A 21,543-nucleotide genomic window follows, 5' to 3' on the forward strand; every position below is an offset into this window, starting at 1 on the left:
TTGGAGAGCCTTGGAGGATGCCGGGAAGACTTGTGGGAAGGCTTAGGCTCTGCCGGGTCCTAAAACCCTTAGTGTGCAGCGGCGCGGGCAGACTGCAAGCCTACGCGTGTAGGCAGGCCTCCACGCCACAGGGTCCCAATGCCCTGTGAGTTCGGCGGCGCGAGCTGACCTAATGCAAGCACGCGTGGAACGGGGTGGCTGCCTGAGACTCGCGGCTTAGCTCGCGGCTCCACCCCGCTTCTCCTCACTGTCACGTTCTCTTCAGGAACACACAAAACTGATAAGGTACGCGCGCTCTTACTACTAATCCTCATGAAACAAGCGTAATAATGTACGCACTGTATTCCCCTCACTTTCACTAATCTCGTCAACGTTATAAAACGCTCTCCCACAAGGAATACATTCTACTAGCATATCATTGTAAATATTAGCCTAATATTTACTCAGTACATAAATTACTACTTATTGAACCAGAAAAAAGCAAACACTTCTCTTGTGTATGGCAGCAAAAAGAAAGAGGAATGGACCTGGGGGGGGGGGGGGGGAAGAGTGTTTATACCCCGACCTAGCCACTGATTGGTGGGGAAGGAGGTCAGGACTACAACAGACCTCAGGACCATGGGAGTTGTGGTTCGCAGAACTTTAGTTGGATTTTATTCTAATGAGGAACTAGTAACTTTTGGATTTGTTTTCCTAATGACATGCAAGAAAAACTAAAACGGGAAGTTAATTTAAAACACTGAACCTGCAATATTAAAGAAAGATAAGACGGCTCACATTATGCTTTGCTCACAGTAGGAACTCAGTTTTTCTATTGAAATGGGTAGGGATGGATACATCTCTATCAATGAACTCACAATTGCAAGTAAGTACACTCTATCGTGCTACAAAACACATAAGTAGCCGTTCCCGACTGTGTGTCTTCCATATTCCGAATGAAATTCTAGAACCTTTAATGGGCTTTCTCTGTCAGGCAGGTGCAAGAATGTCTATTAAAAAGACTGGAGGGTGTGTATTGTATTCTCCAGTGGGTTCCTCTTTTGCGTCTGAGCATTGAAGAATCTCATAGGGTCCTTGGTATTTGTTTTTCAGGATCCTAGAAGGGAAGACACTGCCTGTGCTATTTTACTTGAGCACTAGGTCAGGTCTCCCAATAGCCGACCAGTTTCTGTGGAATGAAAGTGGTTACACCACATTCCTCAGGGCTTAGGGGGGCACGCAGTTAGGTTCCTCCTAGTTTGCAGTGACAGCTTAGTCTGCAATATTCAAGGTCCTCTCCCTGTGGGTGTGACAGGAGGGAAGGGGAAGAAAAGAGGGGGGGGCGCAGGTTAACTTAAGCAGTGCCTTACCGCCTAATTGGTCTTGTTTAGTTCAATTGTGACATACTGCACATGTTCAGTATAAAGGGAAGGGGATTCTTAACCTTTCCATCTGGTAAATGATTCTATGCACGGATGGGTGAGGCAGCCTGAGACCTAGGGGCCAAAACAGTAATAAATAATGGGTTAGGGTACGTATGTACACATATTTAAGTCAAATCACAGTGCATGCTGACATCGTGTACACTTGTTTAAACTTAAGTAACCAAAAATTGCGTACGTTTTCTTGTGCGTTTGGCCACACAGAGGCGTGCCATGTTCAGAACAAGGGCAGAGGCAACTGGCAACCACAGGTCCACTGGCACAACCAGTCAACAATCATGACCCGAGGCCAAGGGCAACCACAACAAGGACCATAAGCCAAATAAACTCCATGAACATAGACACAGCCGATCCCGATGCAGATGTAGAACCTGTGGCGCACAGCTTAGTGATGAACCTATCCAAATACAACTTAACTACAGATGAATTGGATCTCCTTGAAAAGGGACTATCTTTTGTGCCATCAGCAGACCACGACCCTTTGCAGACTCGCATAGAAGTGGCACAACTAATCAGAAAAGTACGCCTGAAACAGTATTTTGGCTCAATGACCACTACATCTAGAGAAAAAAGCGCGACCAATCTAAGAACAAATCCACCTTCTATCCTCCACCTAATGGGATCTCCCCTGAGTCGATTACCTTTTGAAAAAGCACCGTTGAAACACCTAGAGAAACTAGAAACTGAACAAGTGCCTGGCTACAAAAACTTCTCAAACAAAAACAAGCTAGCATTGCAATCACTAGCATCAAACTAACTTATAATCGTCAAACCGGCGGACAAGGGCGGAGCAACCGTCATAATGGAATGGACACAGCAGCCTATGACCAAATGGTACAGAATCTCCTACAGGATCACTCTACCTACAAACAACTAGGGGTTGACCCTACAGAGGCAATCGGACAGCTAATCATACTGATCTTGCAAGAAGCAAGTGCCGAAGAGATAATTAGCAACAAAGAATACGATTTCCTCAACCCAAAATTTCCAAAGAAACCCGCTTTCTACGCACTTCCGTAAGTGCACAAAGGAATCTCTTTACCACCCGGGAGACCGATGGTCTCCGGGATTGGCTCCATCCTGGAACCATTATCACAATTCGTGGACTTCTTCCTTAAACCTGAAGTAACTAAAATGAGGTTGTACCTGAAAGACACGACAGCAGTCATCAAACTACTCCAAGATCGACCGTTTAACCCAACTAACAACCTACTAATCACATTGGACATTGAATCATTATGCACCAGAATCCCACAGATGGCAACTCTGAGTTGTAGAGAAGATTCTACAAGAAAGGGAACCACCACTTCCGATCCCAGTAACCTTTGTGATGCAACTAGCAGAGATTGCATTAACAAACATTTTTCATTTACAATAACATACACTATGAACAAGTATCGGGAACGGCGATGGGAGCGACCTTTGCCCCCAGTCTCGCCAACCTCTACGTTGCGAACTTTGACGAAGAAAAAATCTATCATCAGAACAATCCGTGGCTGAACAAAATAGAACTCTGGTCAAGGTACATTGACGACGTACTACTCATCTTCATAGGCAACGAAATCGATCTAGTTTCCTTTATGGATTGGTTGAACATGCAAAACCCGTTTCTCAGATTTTCTGAAATCCATAGCACTGTCTCAGTACATTTCTTGGATCTAATTTTAAAGATCAGTAACGGCAACATCACGAGTACCGTCTACAACAAACCGACAGACGGGAACTCTTCACTTACCTACAAAAGCTACCATCCGCCTAGTCCGAGAAAAAATCTACCTTTTGGCCAGTTCCTTCGATACCGCCGCAACTGTACACAAGCTACTGACTACAATCATCAGTTAATAGCCCTAGCCAAAAAACTAAAGAACGGGCTACCCAATACACCTGGTCAAACAAGCCAGAAGAGGAGCTAGAAATATCCCAAGGGAAACCACTCTGGAACATCACGCGAAGGAAAACACATCTGCTGAGCAAATCACAGCAGTACTTGGCTACTCACCCCTCACCAATAAAATCAAGAAAGATTTTCTGATGCTCTGGCCGATTCTCAAATGTCTGCTCCCAAAGGCTGGACACTCCAAGATTTGCCATCAAAAGACGTAAGAACTTGAGAGACTCCTTAGTTCATTCATATAAGGATTCAACACCCAGAATCAACACCCTTTGGAACACGTCCCATGTAGTGCATGTTCAAGCACCAAAAGGTCAACTAGCATTGAGATTGGCTGGCATTTTCCATGGACGCCAAAGAATCTCACAAACTGCAACAGTTGCAATGTAATCTACATCATAACATGCCCTTGTACCAAGCGCTATGTAGTAATGACAACAAGACCAGTCCGAACACTGCTTGCAGAACATTGATCGTGAATACGAACTAAAAAGTTAACTGCACCAATGGTGGAACATTTCCTTGAACATCAACATAACCCAGCAGATTTCACTTGGTCAATTATCGAGAAAATGGCAATACCCACGAGAGGAGGCAACATCCATGACCACCTCTATAGAAGAGAACAATTGTGGATTTTTCGTTTGAAAGCGGACAGGATCGGATTGAACGAACCGACCAGTTGGCAAACACTTGCCACTATGTGAACATCAACCCAATCTTTTTTGCCAATTACATCATCTTGGCTACATGGACCAGATACCATGAGGGTGTGTGTGTGAATGTGTCGGTCTCTATGTATGGGGACCCCTTCGTGTGCAACATGCCACTGGTGAATGTAGCAGGACAGCCTTCGCATACATGACCAGACCTCAGTTCCAGCCATATACGTGCCCCACCATCTACACGACGCAATTTGGTGCCAGATGAAAGCGCACTGTATTGGCGCATACCTGATCTTTCTTTCCCAAACAAAAGCCTGGTTTGTCAACAGTCCGATGCAAAGCCTGAGTCCAAGATGGCCGCCCTGGGACACTCCGAGGTGGCCATGTTGTAGAACACGTGCGTGCCCAATGCGGCGGCGTCGGGACAATCGTCAATAAAAGAGGTCTGGCGGGCGGCGGCGTAGAGAATTCACCGCGCGCAGCCCGCCAGACCTCTCTACAGACGAAAGCAGCAGGTAAGCCCTTACCTCACACAACGAGCACCAGACGCTCTTCTCCGATTAGCGGACACACACGGCATATGCCCGGCCCCAGGTAATGTGTGATATCTGTAATGGGACATGGCACGCCTCTGTGCGGCCAAACGCACAAGAAAACATACGCAATTTTTGGTTACTTAATACGTTTAAACAGTGTACACGATGGCAGCATGCATTGTGATTTGACTTACATATGTGTATGTACGTTCCCTAACCCGTTATTTATTACTGTTTTGGCCCCTAGGTCTCAGGGTGCCTCACCCATCCGTGCATAGAATCATTTACCACGTGGAAAGGGTAAGAATCCCCTTCCCTTTATACTGAACATGTGCAGTATGTCACAATTGAACTATATACAAGACCAATTAGGCGGTAAGGCACTGCTTAAGTTAACCTGCCACCCCCCCTCTTTTCTTCCCCTTCCCTCCTGTCACACCCACAGGGAGAGGACCTTGAATATTGCAGACTATGCTGTCACTGCAAACTAGGAGGAACCTAACTGAGTGCCCCCCTAAGCCCTGAGGAATGTGGTGTAACCACTTTCATACCACGGAAACCGGTCGGCTATTGGGAGACCTGACCTAGTGCTCAAGTAAAATAGCACAGGCAGGGTATTCCCTTTGAGGATCCTGAAAAACAAATACCAAGGACCCTATGAGATTCTTCAATGCTCAGACGCAAAAGAGGAACCCACTGGAGAATATAATACACACCCTCCAGTCTTTTTAATAGACATTCTTGCACCTGCCTGATGGAGAAAGCTCATTAAAGGTTCTAGAATTTCATTTGGAATATGGCAGGCACACATATAGTCGGGAACGGCTGCTTATGTGTTTTTTAGCACGATAGAGTGTACTTACTTGCAATTGTGAGTTCATTGATAGAGATTTATCCATCCCTACCCATTTCAATAAAAAAACTGTTTCCTAGTGTGACCAGAGTATTGGGCAACCCACAGTCGGAATACCCGAAACAGTCCCCTGTGTTTTACATAATCGCATTATGCTTTGTCATATAATTAGAAAACATCTAATACACATTTAAACTCAATGGTTCATACAAAATGTACACACATTTAAAGAAGCATCTCTGGTAGCTCCCGGTTCCCCTGAGGTTACTCCTGCCTACAGGCTGATGCCGACACCCAGGGGCTGATTTTACCTCCTGCTCAAATTCAAAGCCTGATACTGTATGCAGAATGCCCAAGCTAAAGTGATAGAAGAAATTCATCCACCTTATGAACGCTCTCTAAGATGTTTTTACGTTTTACCATCATATTACAAAGTAAACTTTCTGGGCTGTTTGTCAGCGAGAATCTTATTGCCTCTAGCCTTACCTTAGCTTGTCTCTGCACTTTTTTAAAATTCAGTTTCTAGTGTTCCATGGCACCCGGGGAGTATGGGGGGGGTTTATCCCAAAACAATTTAGCATCCAGCTCAGTTAACACTTGTTTCTCATGGACTTCCCATCCACACCTGTTGGCACCTTCCAACTGTAAGAAATGCGTCATTGCCTCTCTACAGGGAGCTAAGCTCGGCGAAGACCAACGTCTTGCCCAATATAGTACTGATTTCAAAGCAGTCTGGTAGGCTAGAGGCCAAATTTGAAAGTAGTTAAGGGGGGAGATTGGTCTCAGTTGGAGATAGGAATGTTGTATCAGTATGACCACAGATCTCAGAGCCATAGAGTGCTGCTGGTAATGCTCGTTTTTCAAACCATTAAACAGCTGGCAAAACTGTCCCACTACCATGTTTCAAAAAGGAATAAACACCCCCACAATGTTTACTTGGGTCCGTTTTAGCTTTAAAGAGTTGAGCTGACCAACCACCAGATTTGTTCAACCTAATCCCTAAATAATCAAAAAACTTAACCTGCTCCAATTTAGGCCATCTATCTCTATTTTCAGTTGACGGGGCTTAACGAAAGGAGGTTTAAAAACCATAACTTTGGTTTTGTTCATTCCAACCCAAGGTCCTTGCACTTTCCCATACAAATATCAAGAGATGTTTCCAACCCCTTTGGTGTTGCAAGGATCACTGCATCATCTGTGAAGAGGGTTTGCCACCTCTTAGATGCAATCCTCTGCGCATCCAAGGAACCCACCTCCAGTGCATCCACTATTCACTGGATATAGATTGAAAAGAGAAGCAGAGCCAAGACGCAACCTTAGCGGACCCCCTTTGCACCTCAAAGGGTTTTGATTGTTCCCTGCCAAGCCCATAGCGACCACGGCCTGTGTATCCGTATATAGTTTCATTGCATCAACTAATGCTACTGGTACTTTCGTGCCCTCTGAAACTTGCCGCAATGCTTCTCTTGGTACTAAAACAAAGGCAGTTTTTAGATGTAGCAAGATGGCATATAATTTTATTTTGAGCAATCTGTTTATTCTTTATTAATAAAAAGAGCAGAAAGCGGTAGTCCCTGCGGAATCCCACTTGGGCATCACTAATAATCCATGAGTTATCTACCCACTTTTGTAGTTTAATTTGTAGGACTTTTCCAAACGTTTTCCTGACACATTTCAGTAGTGAAATCGGGCGATAGTTTTCAGGGTGATCGCTTCCTTCTTTTTTATAGACTGTTACTATTATTGCATCCCTCTATGATCTAGGGACTTGCCTCGAGTAGGTAGCCAAATTAAAAACCCTACCAATACATCTACAGGTGGGGACATAGGAAGTCATTGGTTTTAGCCGACCCATGTATGTTTCTCTGTACTCCCCTGGTTGCCAATTTCTAGAATCGTGTCATGTCCCTATCCTCTAAAGCCAAATATAGAGCCTTCCAGGAGGCTTTTACCTAGTCCCCTTTTTTCTTTAACAGCATCCTAGATTTGGCTCATAGATTATGTAGGGAGATTTTGTCCAATTAATGTTTTTAGATGTTATGTCTGACACTATATCCCTCTTTGACCTAGAGCACTACTCCTCATACCAGGAATTTGCCACCACCACTCTCCTTTTATCTTTTCAATTGACATGGTCAAGAATGGTATTAATTTCTTGCCCAATGTCTCAGATTCTACTATTATTGCAGCACTATCTGATAAACTAGTATTAGATGTTCCCCCACATTCTCCTCGATCACTGCATATGCCTCCTTGTAATTCTCTTCCAATCCAATTTGCCCATTTAAGTTTTCCTGGCATGGCCTTCTACCACTATTAGTTGGTTAGCCCACTGGCTAACATCCCCAAGGGAACCACTAGTCCTTATGCGTGCATTAAAGGATTGACTTGATTGCCCCTTGGGGCGCGATTCCTGCTTGCTTTTTTTCTGAACCCACGAGCGTTATTCATCAATGACCATATATTGTCTACAGTAAATGTCTAACTCTGTCTTCTGACACTAGCCGTTGTGTACTTTGTATTCTGTGGCACAGATCACAGCTGTCTTGGCTCGTTTGTAACGTTTGTAAATCATGATGGGATAGAGGGTTATGGTCACTCTCACTTCCATCAACTACAACTAAATCCCCAGCTCATACCAGCTATTGCCAGAGATGAGAATATAGTCCATTTGAGAGGACCTCATGGAGCCCCTAAACGTTGAACGAATACCAATATTCCATTACAGGCTCTAAGATTTAAATTTGCAATAATGCACGCTAATTCCGCTGCCACTTTGAGTTATTTTAGGGGGTTAAGCCTGCAGAGGTGGTATGGACCAGGCAATGTCCTAGTCTTCCCGAAGATCTTAAGTAACTTCAGTGGTTCCAGCTGCAAGTTCATGTCACCTGAAACAGAATATATTGGCAGTTACTTCAACTTCCGTAAAAGCCTCTAGTCCTGTACCCACACTGTGTCTATGTTAAAGAGCAGAAACTGCTCACCTATTCTTGATATAAGGCCAGCAGTTTGAGATCTGGTATACCGGTATCAAAGGGGACCACCTCCCAGTCCAGATTATCATACCATATCTGCAGCCTTCCCACTGTTCTTTCTCTAGTGCCTTTAGTTGCAGAGACTGTACAATTTACATAGCCTTGAAAATCCATAGGATCCAGAACCCACATATCCTGGAAGAATAAAACCTGGTGTCTGATAAGGCAGCACCAAGCAGGGTCCATAGCTACTCTTTTTAGGCCCACTATATCTCGTAACATTTTTAAAGGGCTTCCAACCGGTTCATCTCTCAACACGCTCCAATCAGTCCACCTGCTCCAAGTCAGAAGACCTCCTCACACCACATGATTCACTACCCCTTACTTTTGCAACGTTCCTATTTAGACCCACATTACTTGTGTGCTGCCATTTCAGGCAGTTTGCCTAAAATTAAGATCAAAATATTGCTGAGATTGTATCAAGATCTTAACACCCCTTTGGTGGAATTGCTGATGTCAATACTCTTGATACCCTCCACTAAATCCCATGAACTAAAGTAAACCTCGGTTTAATCAGAACTGGAGTTGGAGAGTGAGTCCCTATCACATTTTACAAAGTCCTTCTCAATGACAGATGGGCACCCCCTGGTTTAACCCTTTTCTTAAGGGCTTCCACATTCTCATAAAAACCCCACGCTAACCGCAGTACATAAACCCAGGGGGCAGGAGGGGCTGGGCTATGACCTCCACCCCTGGTTACACCTACCTCACAAGGCACATGACCAATCTATTAGCAAGGGGGAATAGGTTTGAACCATAAGGGGAGGGGGGTTCAACCCATGTTGCTGCCTCTGGTCTATCAGCCCTAAATGAGTTACTAAGAGTTCAATTTTGTTCGCGTGGAGCCTTGATTACCAGATGCCCCTATGATCTGGGGTGTACTCCCGGCCTATCTGACTGTTGGCCAACCAGGTTACCTACAGGGGCATCATTTGGCCACCCCAAATTACTCGCCCCAGTTCTCCCACTTTTCTCCTCGAATTACCACTAGTCACCCGCGGTTCAGTTCCAGGGCTAGGATAGCGAGAGGTTGGCCCCTTCTCTTTCATAACTGCAGTAGTTCCTGCAGCCTCACTAGTCGATGTAATCATCCCCTTAAGATCTTTGAGTTCTCCCATCAGATCGCTCGTTTATTTATCAATGACATTAACAATACTCTCTTTTAGAGAGGAGATGCTATTCTCTATCACAAAGACACCATAAGCCCCTCTAAATCGGCACTGTCAAGGCCCAAATCGTTCATTTGTACTATCGGTGCTTCCTTACATTTCCTAACTGTCGATTTAGTTTAACCTTGTGACTAAATTAAAATATCAATACAACAGCTTTATTCGGCATTGACCCTTTAGCATAAATTCAATGTAACAGTTTATACATGAAAATACAATCAATTAGATATACAAATGTTTTAAAGGAATAAAGTATAAAACATATATCAAACAATAAAATAAACAGAGCAAATCCTAGAACACTAGTGAATGGTATTACATCTTCATCCAATATCACCTTTAGGAGAGCACGCTAGCAGCCTCTTTATTACACTTCCCATATGTCTGTCTTAATAACCAGTCTCGATGTACATAACGTGCAGAAGAAAAAGGTTTTCCTATCGTATCGACTGAACAATTTAGAAGTTACATAGCTACCTTCGTGCCACGCACTCCCAACACAGCAAATTATGGTTTCAAATACTCTCTCCTTAAATCCATAGTGACAGGGAAAATTAGCACATACTTTGTTTAATATTTCATTAGTAGAAGCACACAGTGGGAATATCCCAGATCTCGAGGTTGACCATGAGCGGGTGTACAATACTGGACGCAATATCCCCAGCCTCATTCGTACGTACAAAGAATGCTCATAAGGGGGGGGGGGATGGAGTTCATCCAGAAGGCTCAGCGAGTTTCCCATCGTTTTACTGTGTGGGAACTCCAGAGCATTCAAGGAGGCCCATTGCACTTCCAGACTTTCCATCTATTTCCTTCTTGGCTTTGCTTTAAACTCAGTTTTGAGAGAATTATTACAATTCGATGGGTCTACCTGAGAGGTCTTTCATCCCACAAATATAATAGATGCTTTACATGGGCCGGCCAACCACAACTCTTTGCCCCTTCCAAAAGTAAAATAATTCTTCAGAGCCTCCCGGTATGTTGACCGGCCCGGACCAGACCATAGTCTGACAGAATAGAGTACCAGCTTGAGAGTAATCTGGTTGGCTATAGAAAAAACACTAGAGTGCTACCACCAAGGATCTCGGAGCACTTGTAGTAACTTTTTCAAAAGCTTATTCTCGATTCCTGACACTGGCACCGATTTTTAGAATGACCACATAGCTCTGCCCTATAAAGTACCATTGGTAAGGCCTGTTTGTCATATAATGCCTGTTCCAGGAAGATTGCCCCACTGCCATGACATCTATACTTCCCGAGGCTACTCTTAGTAAGTCCCCTGACTCATGGGACCTACTAACCAGGCAGTCCATGTGACTTGTTCCAGCTTTATGCCATCTGCCATTATTCTCAGAGTAATATTCCTCATATAGACCACGACTTTAGTTTTGGCGGCATTCAATTCCAGGCCAAGCTTGCTGCACTTACAAAAAAAAAAAAAAAAAATAGCACTGATGTCTCAAGACCCTTGGTAGATGTGGACAGAATGACCGCATCATCCGCATAGAGAGTAGGTCATTTCTTGTTTGCAATTCTTGGGGCATCTAGAGCGTCCTTTTCTATCAAATAATGTCAAACTATGTGTTAATGTTGAGATAATCTCCTTTCCCAGGGTGCTGATTGGGTAATACTTTTAAACTTGTATCATTTGAGCTTGCCTTGTAACTGGTTGCTCCAAGAGGAGTGTGCGTGGAGTGAATGACCGAGGCAATTTCAACAAATCCCTATGTGTGGTGTGACTTTGAAATTATAACACTTCCATCCTTTCCCATTGACCCAATTGGTTGGCACTGTCTTATTGTTCTCACTATTGTGCACTATTAATCGCCAGTCGCCGCTTAGGCCAGCAATAAAGATGAAGCACGAGACAAGGATGTCAATTGTTTTTACAGGTTGAAACTAGTGTCAGGCTTACTGTCCCAATCTTGATTGGTGCAGAGGCAGCACAAAACGCCTACCTCCCCGTTTGGTCTAGGCCCCTGGTAGTTCTATTACCACAGGCCACCAGAACCCGCCGGGGAAAGAGGGTTGGGGTCCATTGGTTGGATGGGTAGAGGGATTCAGGAAAACCGGAAAGAGGGTTAGGAATGGGTATGGGGTTTTAGGGTAACATGCTCCTTGACTCCTGCTGCTGGTTCCAGAATGACGTTTACTCCGCTCTTGCTCTCATGCACTCCACATTCTTACTATGTGCCAGTGGAGTAGGGAGCCTTTGTACTGGAGCTCCTAAACCAGAACACTGGACCGTAGGCCGTGTCAACGAGTTATTACCTGTATCAACCAGCTACTTAAGCATGCGGTTGTAGCTGTACCTAAACACTTGTAGTAATGCTCAACTAAGTTCTAGTACACACTGCATTTCACTCGTGCAGAATCCACCTCCCTGTGTTAACACCCATGCTTGAATAACCTCCCCTGCATCAACACCATGCAAAGTCTGCTACAAGACTTCCCAATGAGAAGAAAAGAAAATGTGAAAACACTTTGATTCGATTTCCTTGTGTCCCATGGCCTCCTGGCCTGTCCGTGCTGCTTTGGGAATGCTGCCTTGGTAATGTGCTGAATGACTGCTGAAAGATACCAAAGCAAATGGAAGTACGTGCAGTCGCTGCGTTCTGATTTTCCTAATGGACCCAAGACTGGGATTAGTAAACATGATCACACGGCTTTGGCTCGAGTCGTGGTTGCTGTCACTCAAGCGTACACTAAAGCCCCAAATGTAACATGCAAGGGCTGATTAAGGCATGCAAGCCATGCAGGGATCATGCGTAGCGTTTTTGGTGCATTTGCCCCCAGTTTGGAAGTCTCTGCCTCACCTGCGTTCCTAGCCGCGTATTTGGCTTGTATGCGACTTCGTGTTCGTAAGTGCGCTCGCTGCAGAAATAATAACAATGGATTTATCTTGTTTGTGGGGCCTGAGGCGATCAGGCGGGAACTTGTGCCCCGCGTAGGCGTGCCTGCCGGAGCTCATTGAGACATGTCCTCTCGTCCAATGTCCGGAATTGCAAGTGCTGTCACTAGGGTGCAGCCTGCGCATGTGCAGTAGCTCGGGCGTGGCAATCACTCTACCGGCAGGCCTGTGCACAGCACAACCTGCTGGGTAGTGTAGTCTTTGGGGCTGTTCTCAATGCCTGAGCGTTCTTCCTGAAAAAGGAATGGAGAACTCTCCTAGAGTACAATGTAGTGTGCCCAACCCCTTCAATGCCTCCCATATCGGCAGCTACCTGCCCAACTGCTCCAGGTACACGCCCAACCCTGACAAAGAGGCTGTACGTGCTGAAGTGGTGGTCGCATAAATTAGCATGTCCTAACAGGGAGTCTGGGGCAGAGGAGATTGCCATCAGTAGTTTGAGAAACCTGTTTATTCAGGCCTTCCTCGTATTGCTAAATTGTTCAAGTTGACGATATGCAAACACACTTAAAAGGCCCTAGGCCAGTTGTTACTCAGTAATGTTATATATGAATGTTTCATTGTACCATGTCACGACCTAGCACAGACTGCTCCCCAGCGAAGGTGGACTTCAACTCGAGCTGAAGATGATTGTAAAGATTGTCAGTGACCAATGAGAGACAATTTATAGAAGATGGAACTCTTTGTAAATGCCAGTAAGACTTGGCTCATTCTCTTTGCAAACGCTGCTCCCGCTTTTCCTCTCACCCCGGCCGCCCTCATTGGGCCCCTTGCCTGCACCCGTTTGTGAGGCAAAAAAATGTATTATTTCTCTCTCTTTCTCTCTTTCTCTCTTTCTCTCTTTCTCTCTTTCTTCCCTCTTTCCTCTTTCCCTCTTTCCCTCTTTCCCTCTTTCCCTCTTTCCCTCTTTCCCCTTTCCCTCTTTCCTCTTTCCCTCTTTCCTCTTTCCCTCTTTCCCTCTTTCCCTCTTTCCCTCTTTCCCTCTTTCCCTCTTTCCCTCTTTCCCTCTTTCCCTTCTTTCCCTCTTTCCCTCTTTCCCTCTTTCTCTCTTTCTCTCTTTCTCTCTTTCTCTCTTTCTCTCTTTCTCTCTTTCTCTCTTTCTCTCTTTCTCTTCTCTCTTTCTCTCTTTCTCTTTCTCTCTTTCTCTCTTTCTCTCTTTCTCTCTTCTCTCTTTCTCTCTTTCTCTCTTTCTCTCTTTCTCTCTTTCTCTCTTTCTCTCTTCTCTTTCTCTCTTTCTCTCTTTCTCTCTTTCTCTCTTTCTCTCTTTCTCTCTTTCTCTCTTTCTCTCTTTCTCTCTCTTTCTCTCTTTCTCTCTTTCTCTCTTTCTCTCTTTCTCTCTTTCTCTCTTTCTCTCTTTCTCTCTTCTCTCTTCTCTCTTTCTCCTCTTCTCTCTTTCTCTCTTTCTCTCTTTCTCTCTTTCTCTCTTTCTCTCTCTTTCTCTCTTTCTCTCTTTCTCTCTTTCTTTCTTTCTCTCTTTCTCTCTTTCTCTCTTTCTCTCTTTCTCTCTTTCTCTCTTTCTCTCTTTCTCTCTTTGGCCCTGAAATCCCTCACTGGCTCCCAGGGCTGCAAGGATCAAGTTTAAAACCCCTCTGCATCGTCCACAAGACTTTCTGGGGCTGGTGACCCTCACTACTTTCAACTCTCTTCCTAAGTACCTTCCTCCTAGAGCTCTCCACTCTAATTCTCTGCGGGTGAGTCACTTCTCCAAGCAGAGACATGGGCAGGTAGACTTTGCTCCTCTGCAGGTGCCTCCCTATGGAATGGCCTCCTGTCTCTCTCTGCCTTGGGCCGATCACCTTAGGTCCTCCCCCTTCAGTTGGTGGACACCATTTGGGCTGAGGGTAATTAAGGGTCCGCCCCTACAAACCCTTTCACTGAAATAGCCATTAAAGGCAGGCTGGAGCAGTTTAAGTCCCCGTAGTCGAAGCTAAAATGTCTCACTACTCAAACCCATCACAGAGCCTGTGCTGTCAGTGGCGGCGGGCAGAAAAGTCCACTAGCAAATGCAAAAATGCACAGTGCCACCAGGTAACGAGGGGTGGAAGATCGACACTTTTTGGAGGAATGTCTTGACAGTAGGAGCCACCGCATTTAGAGCAGAAAACTCCCTAGCCATAATGGCAAAATATGACCGGGAGATGTGGCATAGGATGGCTTCCATCCTAGAACATCTCCAGAAGAAAAAGGAGGCAATGACCATCCTTCAGGAAAGAGAGGAGGCATCAAACCGGACACTGATCCAGTAAGATCTCTCTCAGCGTTGCAGAGAAGGGATTTTTGTCCCTTCAGGTGAGCATCTGGAAGAGCCGGTTCTTCAGCCTCCTTGGAGGCGGTAGGGCATACAGAGTACCTACTACTCTCAGGGGTACAGAACAAACATCCTGGATTACCAAAGATCCAAATCCAAAAATTGCAGCGACGCACAAGGGCCCCAGCCTCCCAAAGAGAGACCGTGTATACCACAAGCATGACTCACAAAACATCAAAACAGAGCGTGGGTCCTGGAGGTCATCCAACTAGAGTTTGCCAATCGCCCACCAGACTTCCCCCAAAGCTTACAAACTCCTCCACGTCTAAAAGTGCTCCAGGAAGAAGTGCACCAAATGTTAGTAAAACACACGATAGAAAGGGTGCCAAAACATCTCAAAGGCACATGAGTTTTCTCCAGGTACTTTGTAGTAAAAAAAAAAAAGCCAGACAGCAAGTAATGTCCCATTCTCGACCTACGAAAGTTAAACAATTTTATCAAAATACAAAGGTTCCCAATGGTAACGCTACATTTTCCTACCAGTACATCAGAAACACAGAAATACCTGAGTGGTAGGATACACCCTACCAATTCAGGGTACTGCCCTTCAAGCTAGAATCAGCACCTCAGACATTTACAAAATCTTGCATCCATCAGAGCATGCCTCAGGAAAGAGGGGCGTCATGTCTATCCATATTTTGACGATTGGGTTGCCGGGCACCAATGATCCCCTAGGCACGGCAGTCAATCTTAAGAGTGCAATATATTCTTCAATGCTTAGCCTTTAGCATAAATAACAGGAATTCCTCTACACAGCCACCCAAGAAGGTAGTCTTTCTTGAAGCACAATTTTCCACAATGGAAGTGCTACTGTGGCCATCAACAGACAGGATCAAAACTTTAACATCATTGATTCCCCCACACCCTCGACCACCCACCTTCAGACCGGGGCGATGGATGTCTGTTCGCAAATGCATTGGTTTACTAGGCACCATGTCCTCTTGCAGCCCTCTATTCCCCAAATGCAGTCTTCAAATGAGGTCCCTGCAGGAGTTCATAGCCAACATGGAGTTTCAGCTCAAACGCAAGCTCAGGTGGTGGGCCCTCACGCTGAACCTAATGGTGGGAAATCTTTACAGATCCTCCAGAAGACACTTATCGCAGATGCCTCAATGCCCGGTTGGGGGGGGAGGGGGCGCACCTAGACGAGCTTCATATCAAGGATCTCTGGACCAATGAGGAGACAACTCTGCATTTAAATGTACGAGAGCAGTCAAATGGGGTCTCTGATCTTTCGTACCGGTTTTGCAAGAATCCCCAGTGAGAGTTCTCACATGATACAACTACGATGTATTCTATCAGGAAATGGGGTGGGGCAAGATAAAGCACCCTATCTCAGTACGCATAGCGGGTATGGCAGTGGGCGATTTACCAACTGCATATTTATGCAAGCGCACCATATCCCTGGGTGGCAGGCAGCCTCAGCAGAGCATCAACACAGTGCCACAAGTGGGAGATAAGAGTCAACTCAGTGTTCACATGCCGATGGACTTATTTGCCACCAGACTGCACAAAAAGTGCACATGGTTTGCAAGCAGAATTTCACAGGAAGGGTTGATTGGGGGGCTAGGGGGATGCCTTCTCCATCCCATGGATGAACCTGTTGGCCTATGCAATTCACCCAATACCAGTAATATGCAAAGCAGTGAAAATAATGATGGCATATCCCTGTTGATGAATTCTAATTGCACCAATTGACACAGCAAATGTGGCATTCATAGCTTCAACTGTTGCAGGACCATCCAGCCCGTTTGCAGAACCACACAGACCTAATATCTGAAGACCAGGAAAAAGTGCTGCGCCACGACCTGCAGTCCCTGAAGTTAACAGCATGGCTCCTGACTACACAGGAGTCATGCACCTAACCATACCACAAGAATGTAAGGAAATTCTTAGCGCAGCAAGAATGCCTTCCTCCAACCGCTCATATAAGCTCATGTGGAAGTGATTCTGTACATGGTGTGCATACCATGTCCAGCTGCTCTCTCTAACCCGCAACAGGTCCTCCCTTAGCTGTTGTCAGAGGCCTGTCCTATTAGTCACCTGACTTCCATCTCCAGGTACACCAGGAAGAGGGGAAATAAGCCCGTGTTCAGCGACAAGCTTGTTTAACATTTCTTGCAAGGGCTGTTTTGGTCATCTACATCTACCAGGAGGGTACCATCAGAATAGAGTTTGAACACTGTCACAGCAGGGCTCATGTGGGTGCTCTTTGAACTGTTACCTACTGCAAATCTCAAGTATGTATCATACATGGTCGCCTTCTTAGTAGCGATAACCTCCGCCAGAAGGGTATTGGAGTTGCAGGCACTGGCAGTGTACAAGTCGTACTTGTGGTTCTGGAGGGATAAAGTGGTGCTGATGGCCAACCTGCACTTCCTCCCCAAGGTCCTAACGGACTTTCACAAAAACTCGATCAACAATTATATTGCCTGCGGATTCCCTGAACACTAAATTGCTTGCAGAACTTCTGTTGCATTCCCTAGAAGCCGGAAGAGCTAATCAGTATCAGGATACAACTAAATCATTTACAAACTCCATGCATCTTTTTGTAGGTTGTGGCCCTTCAAATAAAGGGAAAGCAATCTCAAAGCCAGGGATCTCGAGATGGATCTCCTCAGCAATCTTTCTGCCATACAAAGGCGAATAAACCGTTAACAAACGCAGCTCATGCTAATTCCACAAGAGCTACAGTGGCGTTGGCGCCAATGTTGGTTAGAATTTCATTAACTGACATATGTCAAGCGACCACCTGGGCAGCACTGCACACTTTTATGAAACATTACTGCCTCGAAGGGCAACATGCAGCAGACGCAAGAATGGTTATAGCTGTCGTCCAGGGTCTGTTCCAGTAAGGTACACCTTTATCTACATTTCGCCGCCAGAAAGTTCACACTGCTGTATATTCTAGTCACAGCATCTATGAAGGATCCAATGCTAGAGAAGGAGTAAGTTGCTTACCTGTAACTCCACCACTGAGGGGAAAAGCCTAATTTCAAACCTACAACTAGCCAGCACAGACTAGTTAGAATCTGAAGAGGCACCAAGGGAGGGGCTTGATACTCTGTCCCACTTGGTGGGATTCAAAGCACCCATAAGGAGGGGTAATGGGCTATAGAACACCTGTTGAAAGGTGTAACTGAGGATTCCTAGCAGTACAATAATATTCACAGCATGTGAATTGATGAAAGATCCAATACTGGAGAACGAGAGATACAGGTAAGAAACTTAGTACTTTTCTTCTGCAAGACCAGGCAAATTGGAGGTTTTTACTTTCGTCAAGCTTATGTGGCATGGCTGTTGTATATTGTATGTAAATGTTTTAAGTAAAGCGGTTTGGCACTATATAAATAACACACATTGTATTTCAAGACTTGAGCAGTACCACGACCACAATTGCTTGCTTTTCCTGCATATGCATCCTCAGGGCAATTCAATGAAGCTGGCTGTGGCATTGAATTGGGACACTAATCTGCCCATGTTGGTAGCAAGAGTGGGTAGATGAAGCCAAATTTATTTTCTTGTTGCTGAGCATAACCTTTATATTTCTGTTGGGTTATGAAGTTATCTCCATTTTTGAATTGTGTATGTGTTGGGGGAAATTCAGTGCGAAATGGCTGGTCTATTGATTGTCCTTTTTCTGCTCGTGTTTTTAACCTAAATTATCTGCCTTTTTTGTAGTTCCAAAGCTACTGGTTGAGCTGCACTTGAAATTAATGAGGAAGATTGGGAAGTCTGTAACAATAGAAAGATGGGAAAAGTACTTGACCAGGGTAAGTAGATTTTCTTTTCTTTGACAAATCGGCAATGTTCCTTGTATGAGAAAGCTGTTATTGATCTATGCATGGAATTCTTCCTGTTTTCAAAGTGACGTACACAAGTGACAACGTTGCTATCTATTTTTAATGTCTCAATGTTTTTCTCACACATCTTTAAGCTTTTTTTAAGTGTTTTTATTGTTATTTGAAACAACCCAACACAGGCCCTCCACTCCTCCCACAGGGAATATCGGAGACAGTTAACAAACCATAACAACCAATCGCCTCAAGTGATTGCTCATCCATATGTTCAAAGAATGTCCAAAATTCGTAGTCTGTGTGGACACTATTGAAACCTAAAGTCACTGCAGAGAAAAGAAAGGGTGAATCCTCCATCTTTATTAAAAACTGCATAGTCCCCCTGGACTCTACAATGCCACAAACTGTTTTTATACCAAGCTTCCCTAATCCTAATCCAAGCCCCAAACATTTTGCATGACTACTCTCCAAGAGGTAATTTCCCCTCCTAAAAAAGGGGATTACATGGCAACATTGGATATGAAAGATGCCTATTTTCATATTTCCATGTTCCCAGCGCACAGATAATATCTGCGCTTCAAGGTGGACAGTCAGCACTACCAGTTCAAGGTACTGCCCTTCGGGATAGCCTCGGCTCCAAGGGTATTCACCAAGGTACTGGCGGTGGCGGCGGCGGCACACCTACGCAGGGAGGCAATCCCAGTGTACCCTTATCTGGACGACTGGCTCATCACGGGGGAGACCCCAGTAATTTGCAGGACAAACATTCAAAGAACTATCGACCTCCTCTTCGAATTGGGCTTCTCCATAAACGAGAAAAAAAATCAAGTCTGGTGCCCAGCACCTCCAAGCAGTTCCTAGGAGCTGTTCTAAATACTCAAGAGGGGTTGGCTTTTCCTTCAGAGGAAAGAATTCGGAATATACTACTGCAAATTCCGCAATATCAAATCGGTCGCCAGATAACAGTACGCAAAGCAATGCGTTTGCTGGGCATGATGGCGTCATGTATTTACCTGGTCCCCCACGCGCGTCTGCGGATGCGTCCCATGCAAGAATGGTTGGCGAAACTGTGGTCTCAGGCAAGTGGTCAGTGGGACGATCTAGTGGTCGATTCGCCAACACTTGTACAAAGCCTCCACTGGTGGACAAGAGACAATCTATCCAAGGGGAAACCCTTTTACGATCCCGAGATACAGGCGGCAGTCACTACGACGCATGCCTGACAGGATGGGGAGCTCACCATCTCCACCACACAGCTCAGGGTCTCTGGTCTCACACAGTGGCCAAGAATCACATCAACCTGCTAGAACCTCTGGCAGTTTTCTGAGCACTTCAAGCGTTCGAGCCCCACCTACTGAACCTGTCGGTGCAGATCCGGATGGACAGCACGGCAGCCATGTTCTACCTGAACAAGCAAGGAGGGACTCGTTCGCCAAATCTGTCCAGACTTGGATATGGGCACTCAGACGGAACATCTTTCTGTCATCTCAACATGTTCCAGGGGATCTCCATTCTCTAGCGGATGCTTTGAGCAGAGATCCCCTTCCGGAGGAACACAAATGGTGTCTACACAGAGAAATCTTAGAAGATCTCTTCTCTCAGTGGGGTTGCCCCACTATAGACCTATTCGCCACAAGCGAAAACAGACTGCCCAGGATTCGCATACAGGTTTCCCCAACCAGACTCACTGGGGAACGCCCTGTGGATGAACTGGTCAGGGATGTTTGCGTACGCTTTTCCACCAACTCCTCATCAGAAAGGAGAACAGAGAGTCGATGACGCTCGTCCTAGTTGCTCCCATGTGGGCGAGACAACCGTGGTTTCCACACCTACGCAGACTTTCGGTGTGCGATCCCAATCAACTCCGGGCTGGTACAATCTTTTGTCCCAGCACCAAGGTCAGAAGGTGCATCCCTTACCCAACTCCATGAACCTAGCAGCATGGCTCCTGAGGTCGTAGAGTTTGGACATCTCAACTTACCACAGAGATGTATGGACATCCTAAAAGAGTCTAGGAAACCGAACACGAGGCACTGTTACTTCGACAAATGGACGAGATTCGTTATCTAGTGCCAGAATAAACAAATCAACCCAGTTGATTGCACTCCTTCCACAATCGTGACATACATGCTCCACCTGCTGGACGCAGGTTTGGTTTTCAACTCACTAAAGGTACACCTGGCAGCACTGTCAGCGTACACCACCTCACATAGCAAGGTGTCGTGGTGGAAGGTACCCATGGTTAAAGCCTTCATGGAGGGAGTAAAGAAACTTCATCCCCCTATATCTAACCCATCACCAGGATGGGACCTGAACGTGGTGCTATCTAAACTCATGGGACCCCCCCATTCGAGCCCATGCATAAGACAAGTCTCAAACACCTGACCTATAAGACTGCCTTCTTAGTAGCCATTACATCCATAAGAAGGGTCAGTGAAATTCAGGCTCTGTCAGTGCAGGATCCTTTTTTTTTTTATTTAAGTTTTTATTATTTTGAAAACAAATAAACAATACAAGCCAAACTTGCAGCATTATTTACAACAGACTCGTGAACATCAATTAATGCACATTACTGCTCCCCAAATCCCTCCCCCCTCAAGAGCTTGTTTGCGTTTCTCATTCTGTATCTGCTGCGTGTGGCCGGGTATGGCTTCCTTCCGAAGCTGCAGAATCCATTACTGTGCCAAACAGTCCTGTTATCAACACTCTCCATGCCATCAGGTTACCCACTTCTTCTTCCCCGCACTTGCTACATGCCTCCTGCCATACTACCGTTTCAGCTTCTGCCCATTTTTGCAAATCCCGCCACCATACCTCAACCCGTGGCTTGTGGCACTGCTTCCAGCCCATGGCAATCCTTCTTTTTGCAAGCACATATGCCAGGTCCCTCAGTTTCCCAACATGTTTAGTATTCCGTGGTCTGGGAAACCCTCCCAACAGGCAGGCCCAGGCCGTAT

The 21,543-nt window shown here is 45.5% G+C and overlaps 1 protein-coding gene across 1 annotated transcript in view; it reads left to right on the forward strand.

The window, feature by feature from the left end:
- Positions 1-21,543, forward strand: part of RSF1 (remodeling and spacing factor 1) — a 1,138,572-nt gene that overhangs the window by 47,526 nt on the left and 1,069,503 nt on the right. The window contains exon 2 of the mRNA XM_069639968.1: positions 18,471-18,562. Within this exon, the coding sequence (XP_069496069.1) occupies positions 18,471-18,562 (92 nt within the window). The remainder of the gene's footprint in view (positions 1-18,470; positions 18,563-21,543) is intronic.

The sequence above is a fragment of the Ambystoma mexicanum genome, chromosome 7q (assembly GCF_040938575.1).
Source record: "Ambystoma mexicanum isolate Mex_15411 chromosome 7q, UKY_AmexF1_1, whole genome shotgun sequence".
Taxonomy (NCBI): Eukaryota; Metazoa; Chordata; class Amphibia; order Caudata; family Ambystomatidae; genus Ambystoma; species Ambystoma mexicanum.